Source organism: Esox lucius, chromosome 24, assembly GCF_011004845.1.
Source record: "Esox lucius isolate fEsoLuc1 chromosome 24, fEsoLuc1.pri, whole genome shotgun sequence".
In the NCBI taxonomy this organism is placed as follows: domain Eukaryota; kingdom Metazoa; phylum Chordata; class Actinopteri; order Esociformes; family Esocidae; genus Esox; species Esox lucius.
The window spans coordinates 9057380-9075949 of record NC_047592.1 but is presented as its reverse complement, the minus strand read 5'-3'; the positions used below and the strand labels follow the sequence as shown (position 1 = coordinate 9075949).

The 18570-nt window shown below is 46.0% G+C and overlaps 1 protein-coding gene across 10 annotated transcripts in view; it reads right to left on the bottom strand.

Annotated features, from left to right (window-relative positions):
* The window catches only part of nrxn2b (neurexin 2b), a 638533-nt gene that overhangs the window by 344800 nt on the left and 275163 nt on the right, over nt 1-18570 (bottom strand). For 4 of the 10 annotated variants that reach the window (XM_029117448.2, XM_029117457.2, XM_029117453.2 and 1 more), the window contains exons 6-7: nt 16466-16767; nt 5836-5880 (exon numbers count right to left, since the gene is read on the bottom strand). In XM_029117448.2, coding sequence (XP_028973281.1) covers nt 5836-5880; nt 16466-16767 — 347 coding nt within the window. The remainder of the gene's footprint in view (nt 1-5835; nt 5881-16465; nt 16768-18570) is intronic. The other 6 variants (XM_029117449.2, XM_029117454.2, XM_029117452.2 and 3 more) reach the window with 2 other exon arrangements.

The window sequence follows — 18570 nt, the reverse complement described above, 5'->3', positions numbered from 1 at the left end:
GCTGCACATCATACTAAAACAATGTGAAGATTTGAAAGTTTGCATTGTCTTTGATAGGCGCACCTCTGGCAAAGATGTTTTGTTGGTCAAAGGGCAGTATTTATTTACCTTTTTGGCACATGTTTTTGGTAGCGCGTTTCCCCCGCCTACTCTCTTGGAGAGCAGGCCTGCCCAGACAGGTGCTGTGGGTTGCCTAGCAACAGGTGCCTCGGAGGGAGGCAGGACAACGTCAGCACACCGCAATACGTTTCCATTAGGTTTGAAACCAACTGGCTAGCAATGACGGCTAAATGTCTTGTAAAAATACGACTTCATCTCGGAGGGATCGGTGGACTGACTAATGTGTGACTGAAATATATTTCATATATTAGTCGAAACGTGCCAATAAAACAACGAATATTTAGACCACCTCTAACTTCCATCACGTGCGCATCTGCCAAAATAAAAAAAATGGAACACAGGCATAACTACACACAAACACACCCACACACAAACACACCCACACACACACACAGACAGACAGAGAGAGAGAGAGAGAAAACAAGTTCTAACCCTGCTTAATGGACACAGCCAACTCAAATCCCTCCAAAGTGCTGTTGATGGGAGGACGCGATCTCTGCTGCGTGTCGATCCTCATCCAGGCCAACATCCTGAGAGGAGCTGTTTACACTCACAGGGCTGGAGCTGCAACCAAGGCCATGACGTGACCTGCTGTCGGGTAAACAGCGCGGGTCTCCTTCAGATATTCACACTACTGCCAAGCACTACCGGGCATCCTGTCTAACGTCTTATCTATTTTTCATCTACGCCTTTCCCATCCATCTGTGGACACTGTTGCCGTTTGGGAAAAACACATTGATTCGGGCCAATGCGGGTCAGTGGACGACAAGCCCCACACAACACTGTACATGTACACCAACAGGTAACCCGACACTGCGAGGTCTCCACTTAGTCAATTCCGGGGTATTCCATTTCCAGTCGTGCTGTTCGCCCGGCTATAGGGCGGACCTGTGGGGATGGAGCGCAGTGTCGTGCTCTAATAGCGGGGCCTGTGGTGCGCTTGGCTAAGCGTGTCACTGGCTCGCTGACCGTGCTGGGCTCTGTGACACTGAGCTATCGCCATCTAATGGATACCCTCTCATCACGTCAACATCAAGGGCCTCCGCAGACTGGGGCAGCGTTGCATGGATCTACGGTGGGCTCGTGCACAAACACACACGCTGTGCACACACACAGACTCTATGCTTGTGGAGGGTCACAAAAATGGTCCCAAATCAAAAGGATGCCTTTGGCAAGGTTTCAAAAGCAAGACACAACAAGCTTCAGTAAGCTTCGATGTTGTAGCTATCTGACCGTTCGGCTCACAACGGCGCACAGCATTGAACTCAGACCCAACGCTTCGGACCCCGTCTGAAACACTTTGTTTGGAGAAGTGAGCACACATGTGCCTTACTACACTGAGTATCTGACAGTAAACTAACAGTTTGTTTGTTGGAGAAACACAAGATGTTTTCAGTTTTGCAACAAATCACAGAAAGTAACAATCTTATCTCAGCAAAAATAACTTACCTGACTGAAGTGCAGTTCCTAAAGTAAATTTTTTGTTTTACCACTTACCTTCAAATTTTGTTTTAGACTGCTAGAGGAGGCAAACATCATCAAGTCCACATTAACATTTTTCAAGCAGAGTTAGTAATCAGTTATAAATCATTTCAAAACAGCAAAGAATTAAGGGCCCGCGCAAATGAAGTGCTTCTCAAAGACATCATCCAGAGACAAAGGTTTTCACTGGTCCACAAACAAATAAAAACATTGCACGATGACCTCATTTTGACCCGAAGTGGAACTAGGGCTGTGAAGGTTTGAGCAGGGAGAGAGGGTTTCCGATCAGCAAGGAATCTTCCAGGTGGCTGGCAGCTGGACTGGAATACTAGCTCTTACTGAACACGGTGTGAGAGAGATCCTGAAGTCTTCAGCTATCAACGGGGAGCCCTCGGCTCTGAGTATTATTCCAACTGATTCTTTCAATTATTCTATGAACCCTGGGTTAGTGGGGTGGGGGGGGGGGGGGTTTGGGGAAGCGAAAGTGGGCGCAAAAGGCGCATGAGGGGCAGGGGGAACTCTTTTGAGATCATTCCCAAGTGTTAAAGGATGGAGAAAGGAGAGCCTTAGTTTTGGTGTGTTTGGGCAGAGTTAAGGAGTTGGGTTGGAGGGTGAACGAAATCGGTTAGTACTTTAGTAAGTAAGGGAGAGTCAGACACAAAAATGGTTGTTAGTACAGTTATAACAAAGGTTTGATTCAAACAGTAGTATTAGTAAAATTTTTTTTAGTAAATTTAGTAGTAGGAGTAGTAGTAGTAAAACAATTCGAAGGACTCAATGTCCTCTGCAATTTGATTTGTCCAACCAGAGTATGTGTTATTTTTGTGACAAGGGCTTGTTTTGTTAATTAGAAACAAAATGATTCCATCCAAGATAATAAGGTGGACGCAAGCCATGCACTGAATGACTGGGTGACAACATGGAACATTAAGGGACTGATCCATCAGACAAAGCAAACATAGACCAACAGACACAACAATCCAACTAAAACCCAAACTAAACCACTTTCAGAGGAGCGGAAAACGGTAAACAGGGAATGGGAAACCCAAACAAAATTGCAGAGGGCACCACTACTACACCAGACATATGGGAAAAAGGAAAAAAGGCTGTGAGGTTAAGAGTGCTATTAGGACAAGAATTCCAAAGGAAATAACACCTGTCTGGACATGCGTGCAGACTGGCACGCACTGGGCTAGAGCAGCGGAGACACACTTGTGATATTAGGTTGCAGGTGGCTATGACACTAGCCAGAAAAAAAACAGCATGCAAAGAGGGTGCATGATCCAAACTGAAAGGAAGGATACTGTACGATGAGGGACCAAACCAATGTGACGATCACAAATGTATACAGTCAATGGAATATGGAGAGGGTTTTAAAGAACTGGAAAATCTAAGTGAAGGAAGAGGGCTCCCATTTTCAACGCTTGTTAGAGGAGTGAATGTGACATTGACATTCTTCAATTAGGTAAATGTATCCCTTGATTATACCTCCCACACCATCTATTTATGTGCATATGCAGAAAACTAGCAGGTGCCAGTTTTAATTACACCCTGTGCATGTTCCTACAAATACTTTCACTATAGGAACAAAATGTACAGTGCCCATTGTGGGAATGGGAATTTGGACATATGCCTACAGTAATGTTTGATTGATAGGGCAGTTGACAGTAGTTATGAATCCCATAACTGGCTAGAATAACAATGCCCTAAGGCATGATCTATTTTCTCTATCTTATCCCAGATTGACTGCTTCCTGTTCAACTTCCTGTCCACAAGATGCAGTAGTAACGGCTCACTCAGGGTCAAGTAGGAAACATTCCTCTAGCCACCTAGAAAATGAAAAGCCATTCCCCTCCTTATTTTTGTCCTTTTTCTTTTCTTTTTCCAGCAAGGTAAGGAGTGAGGTCATATTATTTGTTTTAGTAAGTTATAAAAGAAAAACAAAGTTAATCCAAAAAACAAAAAAACCCTAAAATAACAGGGGGTGGCTAGATAGCTTTTGGCCATACGTATACTATTATAACAATTGATATATGTATGTATATATAATAGCCAGGATATATACATACACATGTATGCTTAATGTAACTGGTTTATCAAAAAACAACAACCAAACGATAAAGGAGTCTTCCATGCAAGGGGTGAGGCCAGTTAACTCAGAGGCAACGGAGATAGTGTTAGTGATGGAGACAGTAAATCGGACACAGTGGAGACGTTCTAAGAGATATCCTTATGAGCTATGCACAGATCTCATGTTTTAATTGATCTTTGCAAATCCAGTGGCAGGAAGTAAAACATTAACCAACTACTGCTACTAGAAAAGACAAATCAGAACATCATTTCCTATTTTCTTTATATTCCACAGCGGAGGGCTGTGGCTTCCAATCAGTTAACATTTTCTAGTTTAATTGAATATAACATAGACTACTTGGTGCAATTAGTGTGAAAAATATCTAAAGTATATAATGTATGTGCTTTACGCAGGATCATAAAGTCCGCTAATTTTTGGTAATAAACAAGTGGTTGTTACTGAGTCGTTTTCACTACAGCATAGAAATACTGTAAAATAACAGAACTGCTAATGTAAAACATGTAAAAGTATACCCTTCTGGAGCGACTCCCTTAGTAGCATTGAACAACGAACAAGACAAAGAACCAGGCAAACCTAGTTCTGCCGGGCCACCATTCGAATGGATGAATGTTGTTGCCCAGGCTGGATTCGATCTGCGGTTTACTATGTGACAGACTGTGTCTTTAACCACTACACTACATTTAAACTGTGGTTGTGGGTGCACGTGATACGTGTGTAGAGATGTGGTGTCTGTTCAACTCTTGCACTGTCAAACCAAGTAGTCGAAACGCCACGGTTCTCGAAACTAGTTCCCTACATTAGTTAACATCCAAACCAACAACAGGTATAACAGGATCCCTACACTGCATTCAACACGGTACATTAGAAAAAGATGACGATAGATTACCAGCTAATAGCTATACAGCACCTATAATGAAAACAATGACACCAATCACTCCATGGCTGGTTCTTTTCTTCAGAAAACAATGACAGTTGAATAGCTAATCACTACGCCATGTAAACTACACTATGTAAATAAAAAACAAGAGCAATATGTTCATCGCTGGTGAAGTTTGTCCATCGCAGTATAACCATAAACAGTTTTACTATATAGTTTTACTATAACGTAGCTACTGAAACTTGCAGACAGCTATGTTTAAGTCTAGCTATACAGTACCAATAATGAATACAATGACTCCAATCACTCCATGGCTGGTTCGTTTCTTTAGAAAACAATGACAGTTGAATAGAGAGCAATATCCTTGTCAGTGCAGTTTGTCCATCACAATATAACCATCAAGAGTTTTACTTTAGGCTTACTATAATGTAGCTGTGAAGTTCTAGTCTGCCTTGTACACCCTAATGCCTAATTTGTTTGGTCCATGGCGAGGATCAAACACAGGTCCACATCTCTAACCACTACGCAGTAAAAGGCATTCACTCAAACCTGCCTCCGCTTACACTGTCCGGCAAAATACGGAACATGCACATCCCTATTCACAAGGTAACCAGCTTCTTCTTATTTCTCACAATGCATTTGCATACATTTTAAGAATTTTATGGTCTCCTGAAATTGACTAATATTCCAACTGTCTAATACTTAAGATATAGCGCATTGAGTACTGAACATGTTAGAATACCATCCAAATGCCTCTGGTTCACACTACCTGCCACTGGAGTTGTAAAAGTAGGGGATTTCTCTTTTAATGGAGTCCACTGTGCACGTTCACTTTAAGTACACTTGTTGAAAACAAAATAGGGGAAAAACTGAAGTGAATCATAACTTTTTAGGGTAGGTTTTGTCATAGTCAATTCAGAAATGATCTTTCCTCAAAAATAATTCTTTATTTCTTCATACGGATAGTGTTTGAGAAAAAAAAAAAAAAAAAGGGAAAATTCTAAATTATACAAATACTTTTAAGATAGACCTCTTTCAGTGGATAGGATATTTTTTTTTTGGAGGAAGGGAGGAGTTTTGAATGGCGAAGAAAAGCAGTAACCGACATAAAGAAGTAAAACAAAGACAAATAGAATAGGTGAATAGGTTTTAGCTACCTTGGAATCGATGGAGGTTTGTATTTTCAGTAAGAGCAAACGCAATAGAAAGAGGTAACGGAAACCCAGGGCAAACCAACGTATAAGACAATTAGGATGATATCTACCATGTAATGCAGTTTGTTTACCATAGCGTGTCCAATGCCTGCGTGCTTCAGGAGAAAACAGGGGGAGGAGAAAGAAAAACAAAAAAGAATGACAAACCGTAAACTCAGTGTAGGACACTTCTAGAAAATACGTTTTTTTTTTTAAATGAAAAAAAAAAAAAAAAAAGAGATTTCGCCTTCTTGAGAGAAGAAAAAAACAGTTTCATTTAAAAGTAGGTGACGAAACCAACCGATTAATCCTTAAAATGTCCAAAACCAAATAAAATGGATTTTGTTTTCTTTGCTTTTTTTTAAGTATCATAAAAAAAAATCATCCAAATAAAGAAATAAAGAAATTAATTGGTTAAAAAGTTTGTCTTTTTGTGTTAAAGGGTTGTCCAAAAATAAGAGATAAAACAATAACATTATATTTGTTAGTAAGTACGAGAGTTAAGTTGGAAAAAACTACAGATGACTCACATTCCGTGAATGAGACAATGTTAGTTGTTAAAATTAAAAGGTAAAGGAAAACCAAATCACAAAATAAATGATATATTGGAGAATTCTGAAGCTTTTTGTTAGTAAAAAGACAAGAGTTAGCAAATCAATTTTCACATAGAGGGGTTGGGGCAAGTTAGGGGTGGGGCTTGTTTTTGAGTGGGGAAGGGAATGAAGGAAAAGCAGTTCAGTTGTATTAGTAATCACTTCTGATTGGCTAGTCTTGGCAGTGGGCGTGGCTTGTGGGAGTGACAACTTCCATTAGAATCGGTGTTCCATTGCAGGGGTGTGGCCAATCATATTCCGAATGCTTGGCTGGTTATGTTTTCCTAAGCAAACTTTTCTCAAGGTCTGGTGCCAGTTAGGGAGTATGGAGAAGCCAGAAAAAACATAGCAAAATGTAAATGATCAAAACAGTTAAAATGGTTGAGACTGAGTATAGCAGTATAGAGGTTACGGAGGTTACATTTCAAGTGGGTATAAAACAAACAAAACCAAAATTATATTTGTTGCATCTGTTCGAGCAAGAAAGAACGGAAAACATAACGAGGGATTTAAAGACATTTTAAACATGCACCATCTTTGAGTCTGCCTCCTGAGAGAAAGAGAGAGATATTAAGTTATTCAGGTTCACTGTCAAAACAACAAAGGTGCATATGCCACGCTCCTAGAGAAAGAAACACACACCAAGAGGACACTGTGAAACATGTTGACTATTTATGTATATGCACTTGATAAATAACAAGTCTGTTTTCCTCACAATGAATTTTTAATGGCACCAAAAGTATTCAGCCACACTTGAATTAACAAGTTGCCATGAGACGCTAGTTTGACGATGTCGTGTCAGTCCTTTACAAAGAGCAGACGTACCTCTGCATCAATAGTCACATTCATCCTCACAACCATGTCTCATCTGACACAAGGCTAGAGGAATCACACACCATTCAGGAAGTGCCTCGTGTCTCCCCATGTGTGTGTGTGTGTGTGTGTGTGTTCATGCTTGGGTTCAATTACACACCCTGTTGTGTTGAGGGTGTGACGCAACTCTTTGTGCCCAGCAGATAACTTTGCTTGTGTCTGTGTGGGAGTGAATAAGTGGGAGCCACATATCTGCGTTCCACAGTGCCAGGGTTAGAGAAAAAAAAGCAAGATGGTCGCCCACTGGTTGATCTGGGTCACGTTTAGCAGTGTTGTCTTCTGCCACTAACTATGATCATGATAGTTCATTAATTAAGTGAATACAATTGAATAGTGGGTGTGAAATGTGCATACCCACTGTATTCCACGCTGCCTCAACAGCACAGACTTAAATTCCACTAAAACACAAAGTGATAATGTGATAAGGCTTCAAAAGGGTGCAGTGTTATGAAACAATGGTTTCATAAGTTAGACACATGACTGTCTATGAAGGTGACAATGACTTTGTGTCTTTATCTCAGGGACAAATAGTAATTATGTGAGCAATCTACTTTTGTGTGAGACAAGTTTTTTGGTATCACGTGTTTCAGATCACGTGGCGTTTGATGTCTGAATCTTAAAACTTATCACAGATCTTTAAGAAGTTCTTACATGCAGGGAAAGTTGAGAGACATATGAGAAATACAAATCTGCTGATGATCTCAGAACAGACAAAAAAAACAGGGATGTGGAAAAGAAGTCAGACTGAAGTCAAGATGACTGGAATGAATGGTAACACCCTGATTCGACTAAAGCCTGTAGGTAAAACAACACCTTCTGAAACAATGTGAGATTTGTTTAATGTTTTATGAACCCGTAGACCGAGAATGGAGAAAAACAGTGGGAAAAAGACTGAAATAAAGTATTTCGAAGGACAGGGAGACAGCAAACGAGAATGAGAAAGAAACTGAAGAAGAAAATGACTGAAGAACTGTCTCCTTCTCAGACCGATAAACACCACGCCCTCACCCAGCCCAGCTCGGCCTCCTTCAAAGCCTGCCATGGGGTATATACTGTAGCATTCGACAAGGCCTCCGCAAATTCACAGCCTTCAGACATCGCCTTCCCAGCCTGTAATAGACTCATGTGGGACAGGGAGCTTGGTAGGAGGCTGCGACAGCCATTGTTTGCTGATCGGGTATAAAACTCCTAATCTTGTAAACAACGAGGCGCAGACAAATAACTTTCGTAAAGCGCCGCCTCAGACCCTCCCACGGCGCCAGCTGCTTGTTCCCTCCCCCGTGCATTATGAATGTAGGGAAGAAACTGCGAAGGACCAATCAGCATAGCGTCACCGCTTGCGGAAGGAGAGAGTAGAATCGCTGCATGTCCTCCCCAGTCAACAGCCCGGGGAAAAGCAGCCAAACGCCAAAGGCCTAGAAGAAAACGAGATGACGGTGTGACTGGGTGCAGTGGCGAGGCCGCGGGACGATTTGATCTTTACATACCTGACACAGTGGACATAGTTCAGCCATCACCGCTACCACAACCTGGATAAATATTTTAGCGCGGCTGTAAAAAAAATAAAAGATCACCGGTCGGCAGCCGGCGCCTGGGTCCAACGCAACGGGAGCCGAGTCGGATTTATGACAGAGAACAAGAGAGCTGTAAGATTGATGACCGTTCTCATATAAACTTCCAATTTAGCCAGTAATAGTCCGTGATAAAAAAGGGGGGGGGGGGGGGATCATATTGGCTGGAATGAATGGCAAGTATTTTTTATTAGACCTGAGGCCGCTGAGAGCGTAATGGGTTTTGTAGAGTAGAATAATGATTAGAATACTACTCCTTGAAGAGAGACTGCATGCAGAACTCATATTGAAATGGTCATGCAGATGGTTACACAGGGACCAACAGCAAAGCCCTGAATGTACTGTCGTTGGAGGGGGTCACTTGAGAAAGGACCACTAGCAATGCCGGAGTGTGTAGATGCGTGCGTGCGTGTGTGTGTGTTTGTGTGTGAGTGCGTGTGTGTGTGTGTGAGTGTGCGCGCAATACCGATTTTGGCAAGTCTGGGCCATGTTGCACAGGCTGACGGTACGTCACCTTCAGGTTGCAGGCCCAGGTAAGGGCCCTTATAAGCCCTCCCACATAGAGACCTTTATATGTAAAAACCCTTTTGAACTGTACATATGGCTTGAGGACAGCTGCACACAGGCCCGTGTGTCAACGCTGTGTGTGTTTTGCGCGCTCCACGGAGGGAGAGGATCTGTCCTTTTTCGGCAGCTGTGGGTTTAGGGCTGGCTGAGTCTTTCTAGCCGATGGTTAGTCCTGCTTCCAATCCTCTCCTTGATGCCCTGCTAGTCCTCTGCCCGCAGGCCCAATCCCACCACCGCGGTCTGGGCTCCCAGTCATGAACAGTGAAAGAATAGCTCCTGGTGAAAATAGAAGAGTCAGTGCAATTTTTCCCAGAGGAAGAAAAAAAAAAAGCCAGGCAACCAATTGGGGCTGTTTGTGCGTGTGGTCACAAAAGAAAATCAGAGCTAATAGTACCTAAGTAGATGTTTCCCTTCAGTTCTCCCTCTCAGAGTAATCATACCTCTGTACTCTGTACTTCCTCTCTCTTTCTCTGTCTCTTTTCTCTCTTTCCCCCCTCTGTGTATCTCCATAATGCAACCTGAGCAAGTGTGCTCTGATGGTCCATGGATTTGTACTGTAATTATAGGTCTGGTTAAAATAGCTGTAAGATGCAAAACGAGGACATGAATAAACATGAAAGTCACTGACAAAGCTGTTAGTGGTAAACGAGTGCTCTATCAGAGTGGGAATGGGTGCAGATGTTAATGTATGAGAAACACGCACGCACGCACACACACACACACACACACACCGAACACGCACGCGCGCACACTTGTGATCCACTTGCATTCGCTCACAATCATTCCAACAACAGAATTGCTCACAAATGGCTATGCAAATAGATTGCGGATGACGGCTCGAGTTCAACCTCATTATCATAAACGGGCATGAGCTAAATGTCAGTCAAACCCCACTCGGAGTCCGCCCTCTCCTCTACCGGAGAACTGGCAACAGTCTATCAGGGGCCTGACGGCTGCTCGGACGCACGCCGTTTCGTCCACCCGTCGCGCGCCGCACACCATGTCACCCGGCCCGGCCTCAACCGTTAGCCCCGCATCGCCGTTCCCGAATCCCTCCCGGCCACCGCTGGGGCACTGCGCATCCGACGCCTTACGACGACTTGCGGCGTACATGCGGCGCCCTCGGTCGAAGAGGTGAACTAACGGGGTGATACCATACGGCCATTATACATGGGCTAATGTTGCCACAACACCATCTGAAGAGCCTTTAGTGCAAACCTGACCGGACTCAGCTCTGATACGCCCCGGCGGTCATGGTCTTTCTTTGGCCTCATTGGTATGCGTGGGAGGCGGTCGGCGGCTCCGCTAGCCGTTGATTAGTTGTGGCCGGTGGAAATACAACATTACTGAGAGCCGCGCTGGTCTTCAGGGACACGGGGCGACGGGGCGTTGTGGCGCTGAGGGGTACCGCAGGGCGGAAACAGGATGGAACCACAGCCAGAGGACGGGCCGGTTGCTAGGTGACCAGTGACGAGCGGGCGGAGGAGACGCAGGGCGGGAGAGGGAAGAGGAATCTATCTGACAACTGTTCGGGAATTCCAGAGGCTTCCGTGTGGGGTTGATGGAGGTTTGGGGCCGGAAGGGATGGAGGAGGACGAGAGAGGCAGGGAGAGTGGGAGTGAGGGGGAGAGAGAGAGAGAGGGAGAGGGAGAGGGAGAGAGAGAGAGAGGGAGGGAGAGGGGCATAATTGCAGCTGTTAGAGCCATGGTGCCTAACTGCGAGAGAAAGAAAAACAAGAGGAGCTGCAGAAGGAAATTCAAGAAGCTCCATTATTGACTGTGGCAAAGGGTTATACTTTTGCCTCTTTATGGACTGATTCAGTCATTCCTAGTGCCATGCATGAGGACAGCTAGCAGTTTTCCAGCTATCTGGAGTGTGTGCGTGTGTGTGCGCGCACGCGCGTGTGTTTGTGTGTGTGTGTGTGTGTGTATACAGTGGATAGAGTGGACATTGTATGCCCTGTCTGCAGCACATCAAAGAGTGTTGAAGGTGCTGAACTCCCAGAGTTCTCAGCACTTAAGAACAAAACAAAGCTGTTTTGATCCCGCAATTAATCCAGTGTCTGAAACCGAGGTGTAATTATGTGAAGAAAGGCCGGGTCACAGGGTGCTTGAGGGTTACACAGGGAATACGGAAAACTACGAGAGAATGAAGGAATGTAAAAGAAGGAAAGAGAGAAAGAAAATGACAGATGGAGAGGGAGAGAGAGAGAGAGAGAGAGAGAGAGAGAATCGGGGGAAGATGTTCAACAGTTCAAATGTCCCGCTCCCCAGCCGTGTGCTAAGCCTCCTCCCCAGTTCACAGACAAGGACTCTGGCTGCTAACTCAGATCGAGGGGCTGAAAGGAAGCCGTCTCTGCTCACTCCCTAAGCTATGCTCTGCATCCCAGAGACTTCACACCCTCACACAGATACATCTCCGGCATTGGGGGAGGGGCTTGGCGTAGGCGGCCCACGGCGGCGTCACCCCCTTTCAGTCAGATGTCTCGGGATGAGACCTATGGTACAGACACCGAGGACGGCTCCCAGCTCTCTAGCAACGCTCGCTTTGCACGTGCCTTCAAAGTCAGTCAACAGAGGGCCTCGTGCCTGCTGTCTATTTTATTTTTCCTTTCAGTTGGAGCCAACTAAGATTTAGGCATCCAGGTGAGGGGGGGGGGTGTTTCATGACTAATTAGCAAACTTAATTACTGAGGAACTTAATTACTTAATCATTAAAGTACGAGCTCGGTTCTCTTAACTTGTAAATTGACAGCTGTTTTTCTGTGCTTTGCATGCCACAGAAATATAGCCTTTTGGCAAACATGAAATAGCACGTTCCCCAAAGAAAGCTGACATAGATAACACAATGAATTTAACCGCTCTGAGGGGAACGAATTGACTGAAGACAGGAGAGACGGAGAGAGGGAGCGAGGGAGAGAGAAACAGAGGGACAGAAAGAGAGGGAGCGATATACTGTACAAACCGAGAGAGGCAGAGAGAGGCAGAGAGATATTGGCAGAATCACCTCAATGCTCAGCCTCTCCGCCCATCTGCGTTAGGGAGGGCACTATAATCAAAAACACAATTTTCAGTAGGCGAGCACACGGGGCTTGGAGGGCGTCTTCCTAATGATCGCGAGACATCTTAACTCCCCACGTGTACGGGAACAATCAAGGGTATTCAGTGTTCTCCCACAGGCTGGCAAAAACATGTGAGAGCATGTTTGAGGAGAGCCGCCCATGTCTACTGTTGTGAGCAAAGACGGGCTGCGTACAGTGGGTTGTATGTGCGTCAGGTGGTCGACGGCTTTCTCGTGAAACGGCCGTCTCCGCGGTTTGAAACCTCCAACTGAATGCGAGTGGCAAATCAAAGAACATCCCAGTGACGCAGCCCCAGCTCTTCGGCGGTAAAACACGGCCAAAACACGGAAAGCCATGTAGAAAATGAAGAAACCACGACGGACCCAAATTCCCCCGTCTCATGGCTCACCCGGCTCGCTAATAATCCCCCGAAGTCAAAGGCGGGCCGCGAGGGAACACTGACAGCACCTGAAATGACAGACGGAGGGCAATGGATTTGAAACGTCGACGGCTGGGAAATAGCACCAGTTTGCAGGGCGCCCCTTCAGGCCTTTGAAGAACGACAGCGGGTCAAAGTCAGTTTGGCTTCCCAGCTGTGCCAGTCTTTCTATTCAGAGACGCAGGCATGGACTATTGCAGCGTGGTCACCAGTGCCTGAAGTCTGCAAACGTCCATGATATTATCTCATTATGTCAGAGCCACTGAGAGGAGGTGGGAGAGGCAGGAGGGGAGATGGGTTCCCCCGACTCTCTATGTGTTTAGGGGACCCTCTTCCATAATGAGAGGTCAACGGGGACGTCCTTGCCTGCCCATCATCCACACACCCCAGGGACCGTCCCCGCCGCTCCGAGACGCCCTCAGCAAACCTCTTCCAGGCCCACAATTGCAGCGAAGCAATACCGCCACCCGCCACCGGGTGGAGCTGTGATTCTTCTCTGTTCCCCCTCTACTTAGGATTCTGGATCGTCTCACCTAATTCTCCCTGCCTCATTTTCGCCATTAGGAAGCTGACAAATTCACGGGTTTCGGGGCGGCCGGCGGTGGATGAGAAAAACACACAATGAGAAAAAAGAAAAGGGACACTCTGAATGATGAGTCACTAGGCAGCAGGAACAGTCCTGGAAGCTTATTGTTGCAACTGAACCACACAGCAAGAGCTCTTCCAGAACAATGGACTTAAATCACAGCAGGCATTTAAAAGTAATGGGAATGGTGGCTTAAGAGCCAGTGGTAGAGAGTTATGGGCTGTTCAAGACAGGGACGTGGACTATTCTAGGGACACGACGTCATCACGACGAAAGCACTGGCTGTATAACACACACTGTGTGTGTGTGTGTGTAGTGTGTAGAGCAGTGATTAGCCAGCAGCAGAGTGAGTGCAAAAGACAGTCCGAGGTGTGTTGAAGTCAAGTCAATGCCATCAATACCCCCCCCCCTTCTTAGCAGGCTGGTCAGTGGGCAGAAAATGGCTCGAATGTAGAGCTCCTTAATCACCACGCTAACACTAACATGTGGAGGCGCCGTCTTGTCTCAGTGAGGTTAGGGACATTTTTATTAAGGGTGAGAAGTTAGGTTGAGGGTTAAGGTTGAGGTCAACTTTTATTTCAAGATTAACATATTGTAACTTCTGTGACAGTGACTTGGCAGTGGTGTTTTGGAAACCTTGAGGCCTTTTCTTTCATATGCTTCATAGAGATCATCACAGGAAGAAGAATAAACTTAGGAAGAAGCTAATTTACTACAAGGTTTTAGTATAATATCAGCAAGCAGTTGTGCTAATGAGCCAAAACACGTCCCCCTTTTTTGTACACAACATGATTCAGCTGTGTTTATCTCACCTATTTTCTTGGTACGCTTAAGATCCCACAACGAACCTCTAACTGCAATATAATAGTTTGTTCCGTCAAAGAGCACGCTGTTTAATGGATATATTTAGGAAAAGTCAACGGCAGGAAGTTGTATGATTTATAAATGGCAGAGATATTTCAATTTTAAATTAAATTTGAGTCGGGATGACTCACTTGGCCTTTCTAGTGTTAAGTGTCCCCCTATACAGAGACCTTTAGAACTGTTAAAAGTCCTTCCTGAATGTAAATTAAATGTCTGGACTCCACTAAAATATTTAAAGTGTGTGTTATACATCCCAGCATGGATCCTCACAGCGGTGCCGCTACTCAGCGCGAAGGAAATCTCCGGAATCATGTCAGCTTTCCAACCTCATTAAACCAGTTCCACTCTGGCGAGCATGACCCCCCGCGGCAAATATATCTGATCCCCGTCGGCGCGCGTGTGTTATCACATGACTGCATTGGCCCTATCTCTGCCCCGAGAATCTGCTGTTATGGCTGTTATCTAATCTCCGTTGGTCGGAGAGATCCTCCTCTGTGAGAGATAGCCCGGTGGCTTATCTGCATCTTTAAGGTCCCAGCGACAAAACTTTCCTTTCTCCTGGCCCAGATTGACCTGGGCAGCCATTAGAAAGTAAAGGGAAGTTGGACGCACAAGCGGTGTCCTGGTGGGGGGGGGGGGGGGGGGGGGGGGGTTCTGCCAAATGTTTGCTGTGGTAGTTGGGGGGGGGGGGGGGGTTCCCTTCAGGCCTGGTTGCAATAGGGGCCTTTACAATGGCTATTATTAGGGCTGACAAGCCATTAATTCCAATTCCAATTACCAAAAACACTGAGAGAAGTAAGCAAGGCGATTTTAAGCGAAATTGATTGCATCTCACCCCCACCATCTCCAGCTGTCAGTGGGTGACCTGCTATCGAGCCTATGCCTGAGCTTTTCAATTGAATTTGTGGGCGCGCGTGTGTTTGTGTGTGCGTGTTCGATCTGGGTGGGTGAGTGTACGGTACGTGCTCGTGGGTGGGTGTGTATTCGGTACGTGCTCGTGGGTGGGTGTGTATACGGTACGTGCTCGTGGATGGGTGTGTATACGGTACGTGCTCGTGGGTGGGTGTGTGTAAGGTACGTGCTCGTGGGTGGGTGTGTGTACGGTACGTGCTCGTGGGTGCGCGCGCCAGGTATTCAGATTGTGTTCACGGGCTTCTGGATTCATGTGGACTGTAATTAGCGCTTGGCAAAGACCTGTTGACTAGCGCGTTAGAGGACTCTGAAACGTCTCTTCAGATCAATCTGAAAACATCACGTGTGGCTAAGTGCATTACATACTGAAAGAAGAACACATCCCTCTGGTGCTGTCAACTGAACACTGTGTTGCCTGTTAGGCATTAGAGACATGAATGGGATTAATCTACTATATATGAGGTAGTACATATGAGGGTACTAAATATGAGGGTGCTAAATATGAGGGTACTAAATATGAGGGTCCTAAATATGAGGGTACTAAATATGAGGGTACTAAATATGAGGGTACTAAATATGAGGGTACTAAATATGAGGGTGCTAAATATGAGGGTACTAAATATGAGGGTATTAGATATGAAGGTATTAAATATGAGGGTACTAGACATGTATGAGTGTGCTAAATGTTAACAGGGGTTAACTGGGAATTTGGCAAGTGGGGGAACCCTACTTTCTACTTTCCAGTCGTATCTAAAAAGTTAAACTGCTGACCAGTGGAAGTACGGGAGCTCAGTTCCCGCCAAGGTCCTATTTTGACCACCCATGGAGGAAATAAGCTCCTGCCGGCTCCTTCCTAATTTAACTGTGTTTTAGGGTACTAGATATGAGAGTACTCTATATAAGTGCAATAGATGTTAATGGGTTAGCTGATGAGCAGATGACCTGGACCTTTGGTAGTTTTTTTGGGGGAAAAGAAACATGACAAGAGAGAAGAACAGCAATCCTCCGCGGCTCTCAACCCTGAAACTGGAACAGAAGACCAACATGAGTCAGGTAGGGCGGGAGGAAGAGGGCGGGAACGAAGAGACCCAGAGATCCGCAGACGAGCCGGCACAGCGGACACAAAATGAGAAAGACACAGGCAGCTGGAGAACCCCACTAGATCCTCAACCAACAGAACCAGCAGATTCTCAACCGACAGCAGAAGCCTGGCCAATCGCGTCCCGTGTCGTTACCTGGCGCAGGTTGCGTGTCACGCGCACGTCGTGCCAGGCGTTGTCATTGAACTTCCCGTTGACGGGCTCCACCAGGGCCTCGAAGGCCCCGGACCCCAGGTTGATGACCAGCCAGACGGCGCCGCTCTTCAGCGACAGGTTGACGTAGTCCGCCGACTTCCCCGTGTGGAGCATGAGGCCGTTGCGCTGCAGCGTGCGGAAGGACAGCGTGATCTCGTCCGTGCTGCTCTGGATGGGCGTCAGCGACAGGTCGTAGCAGAAGAACTCGTTTCCCTTGAAGGTGGCCACCGACTCCTCCTTCCCTGGAGAGAGGAACGAGGGGTGGAGAGAGAGAGAGAGAGAGAGAGAGAGAGGGGAGGAGGTGGCGGGTTAGTTTCACAGTTCGAGTCCCTCAAAAGGGGGAGTCGGTGTGGAGCTAGCTGTGGTCACAGTTGGCGCGCGGAGTCACTGTACTGAAGTCAGCAACACCCACGCAATGACACACAGTGAACGTTACGACGGACGGCGGTACACGGGAATACGAAAGACAGGAGAACAAAAATGGTTAAAAGCAGCGTTAGAAAGGGGTATGGACAAAGGTGCGAATGCCAGGTGGACATCTGCCTGTGCAGCAGTCAACAGACATGTCACAGTATGAACACATCTCAACGCAGTGGAACAGCACAGTAATCCTGCCGCTGAAATAAAGCCCTGTCATTCTGTCATAACAACGACTAAAGAGCACAGCACGGACACTCAAAACCTCCTAACACTTCTCCTTCGCCTGTCTCTCAGACCACGTCTCTCCGGGTACCGGCGTATATCAACAAGCCGTCCCCGGTAATTTCCTCACGTCCCCAGAGACGCTCTGAGGAGGGGATCAGGCTTAGGTAATGAAGTTCACCATCCAATCAGCAGGAATCAGCGAGAACCTTGCGAAAGAGGGGATTGGATAATCCCATTTATCCCAAAGTTCTATTACTGCAAATCACTCCAATCCCTGCACACATTTCCCAGGGGAAGGCGGAGCCAGGAGGGCCAGATAGATTGAGAGCCCCCATCTCCTGAGCTGAGTCACAATCGGTAGCTGTGGGCAAAGCTGAAAGTTGGGTGGATGACAAAGACTTCTTTGTCACCCAAAGATATTTTCGATGACATTTTCACTATCTATATACATAGCATTGCTGTAAGTTATAATTTTATAACATATCTGATTTAGTATTTAATTCATACAGGTATTTTCAAGTCATCTTGTCATCCACAACATAAAAAATGCCTGCCCTTCCCATCAACATGCAGCTATGCAGAATTGCACGTACGAACACCCATAAACCCACCCACCCAACCAACCACCCAACCACACGCCCACCCACCCAACCAAACACCCACCAACCCCTCCCACCAACCCACCCACCAACCCACCCACCCAACCACCCAACCAACCAACCAACCAAGCCACCCACCCACCCATAAACCCACCAACCCACCCACCCAACCAACCAACCAAGTCACCCACCCACCCAATCGACCACACACACACACACACACACATACACAGACAGACAGGCGAACAATCAGTCATAACTAAGGGAGCCTATGAATCCTCGGCTTAAAGAGGCAACTATTTAAAAAAATAAATAAAAAGATTTGTTTGAAATTGGAATGTACAGTAATCTCAGACGCAGCTGAAATGCATCAGGCCGTGGAGGGAAGCGATTGAACGAGGGGAAACGAGAGAGACAAATCTCTGGTAGAACAGAGCCTCACCGTCTCTGCGCTGCTGATGTAGGAAGAACAAAAGCGTGGTAAATGGACCGCGGCAGCCATTTTCAATTATGTAGTAAGTTGAGAAAACAAAATACAAAAAACAAAAAAATAATAATAAACACACGAGCTGTTGACGGTAAGCAACAAGCAGCTGATGATTGCTTTCCATGAGCCATGGTATCAGATAGAGATGGAGCTGTTGGGAAGAGACAATAACTTTATTTCCTTTTATTGGCCTGAAAAGTATTCACTGGGCGATAAAGGGGAACAACGCAACGAGATGCTGTCAGGGCACTTTGACGACTGGAAAGGACTGAGGGACACATGTCAGTGTTTAACAACAGTGCAGTGTCGAGGGC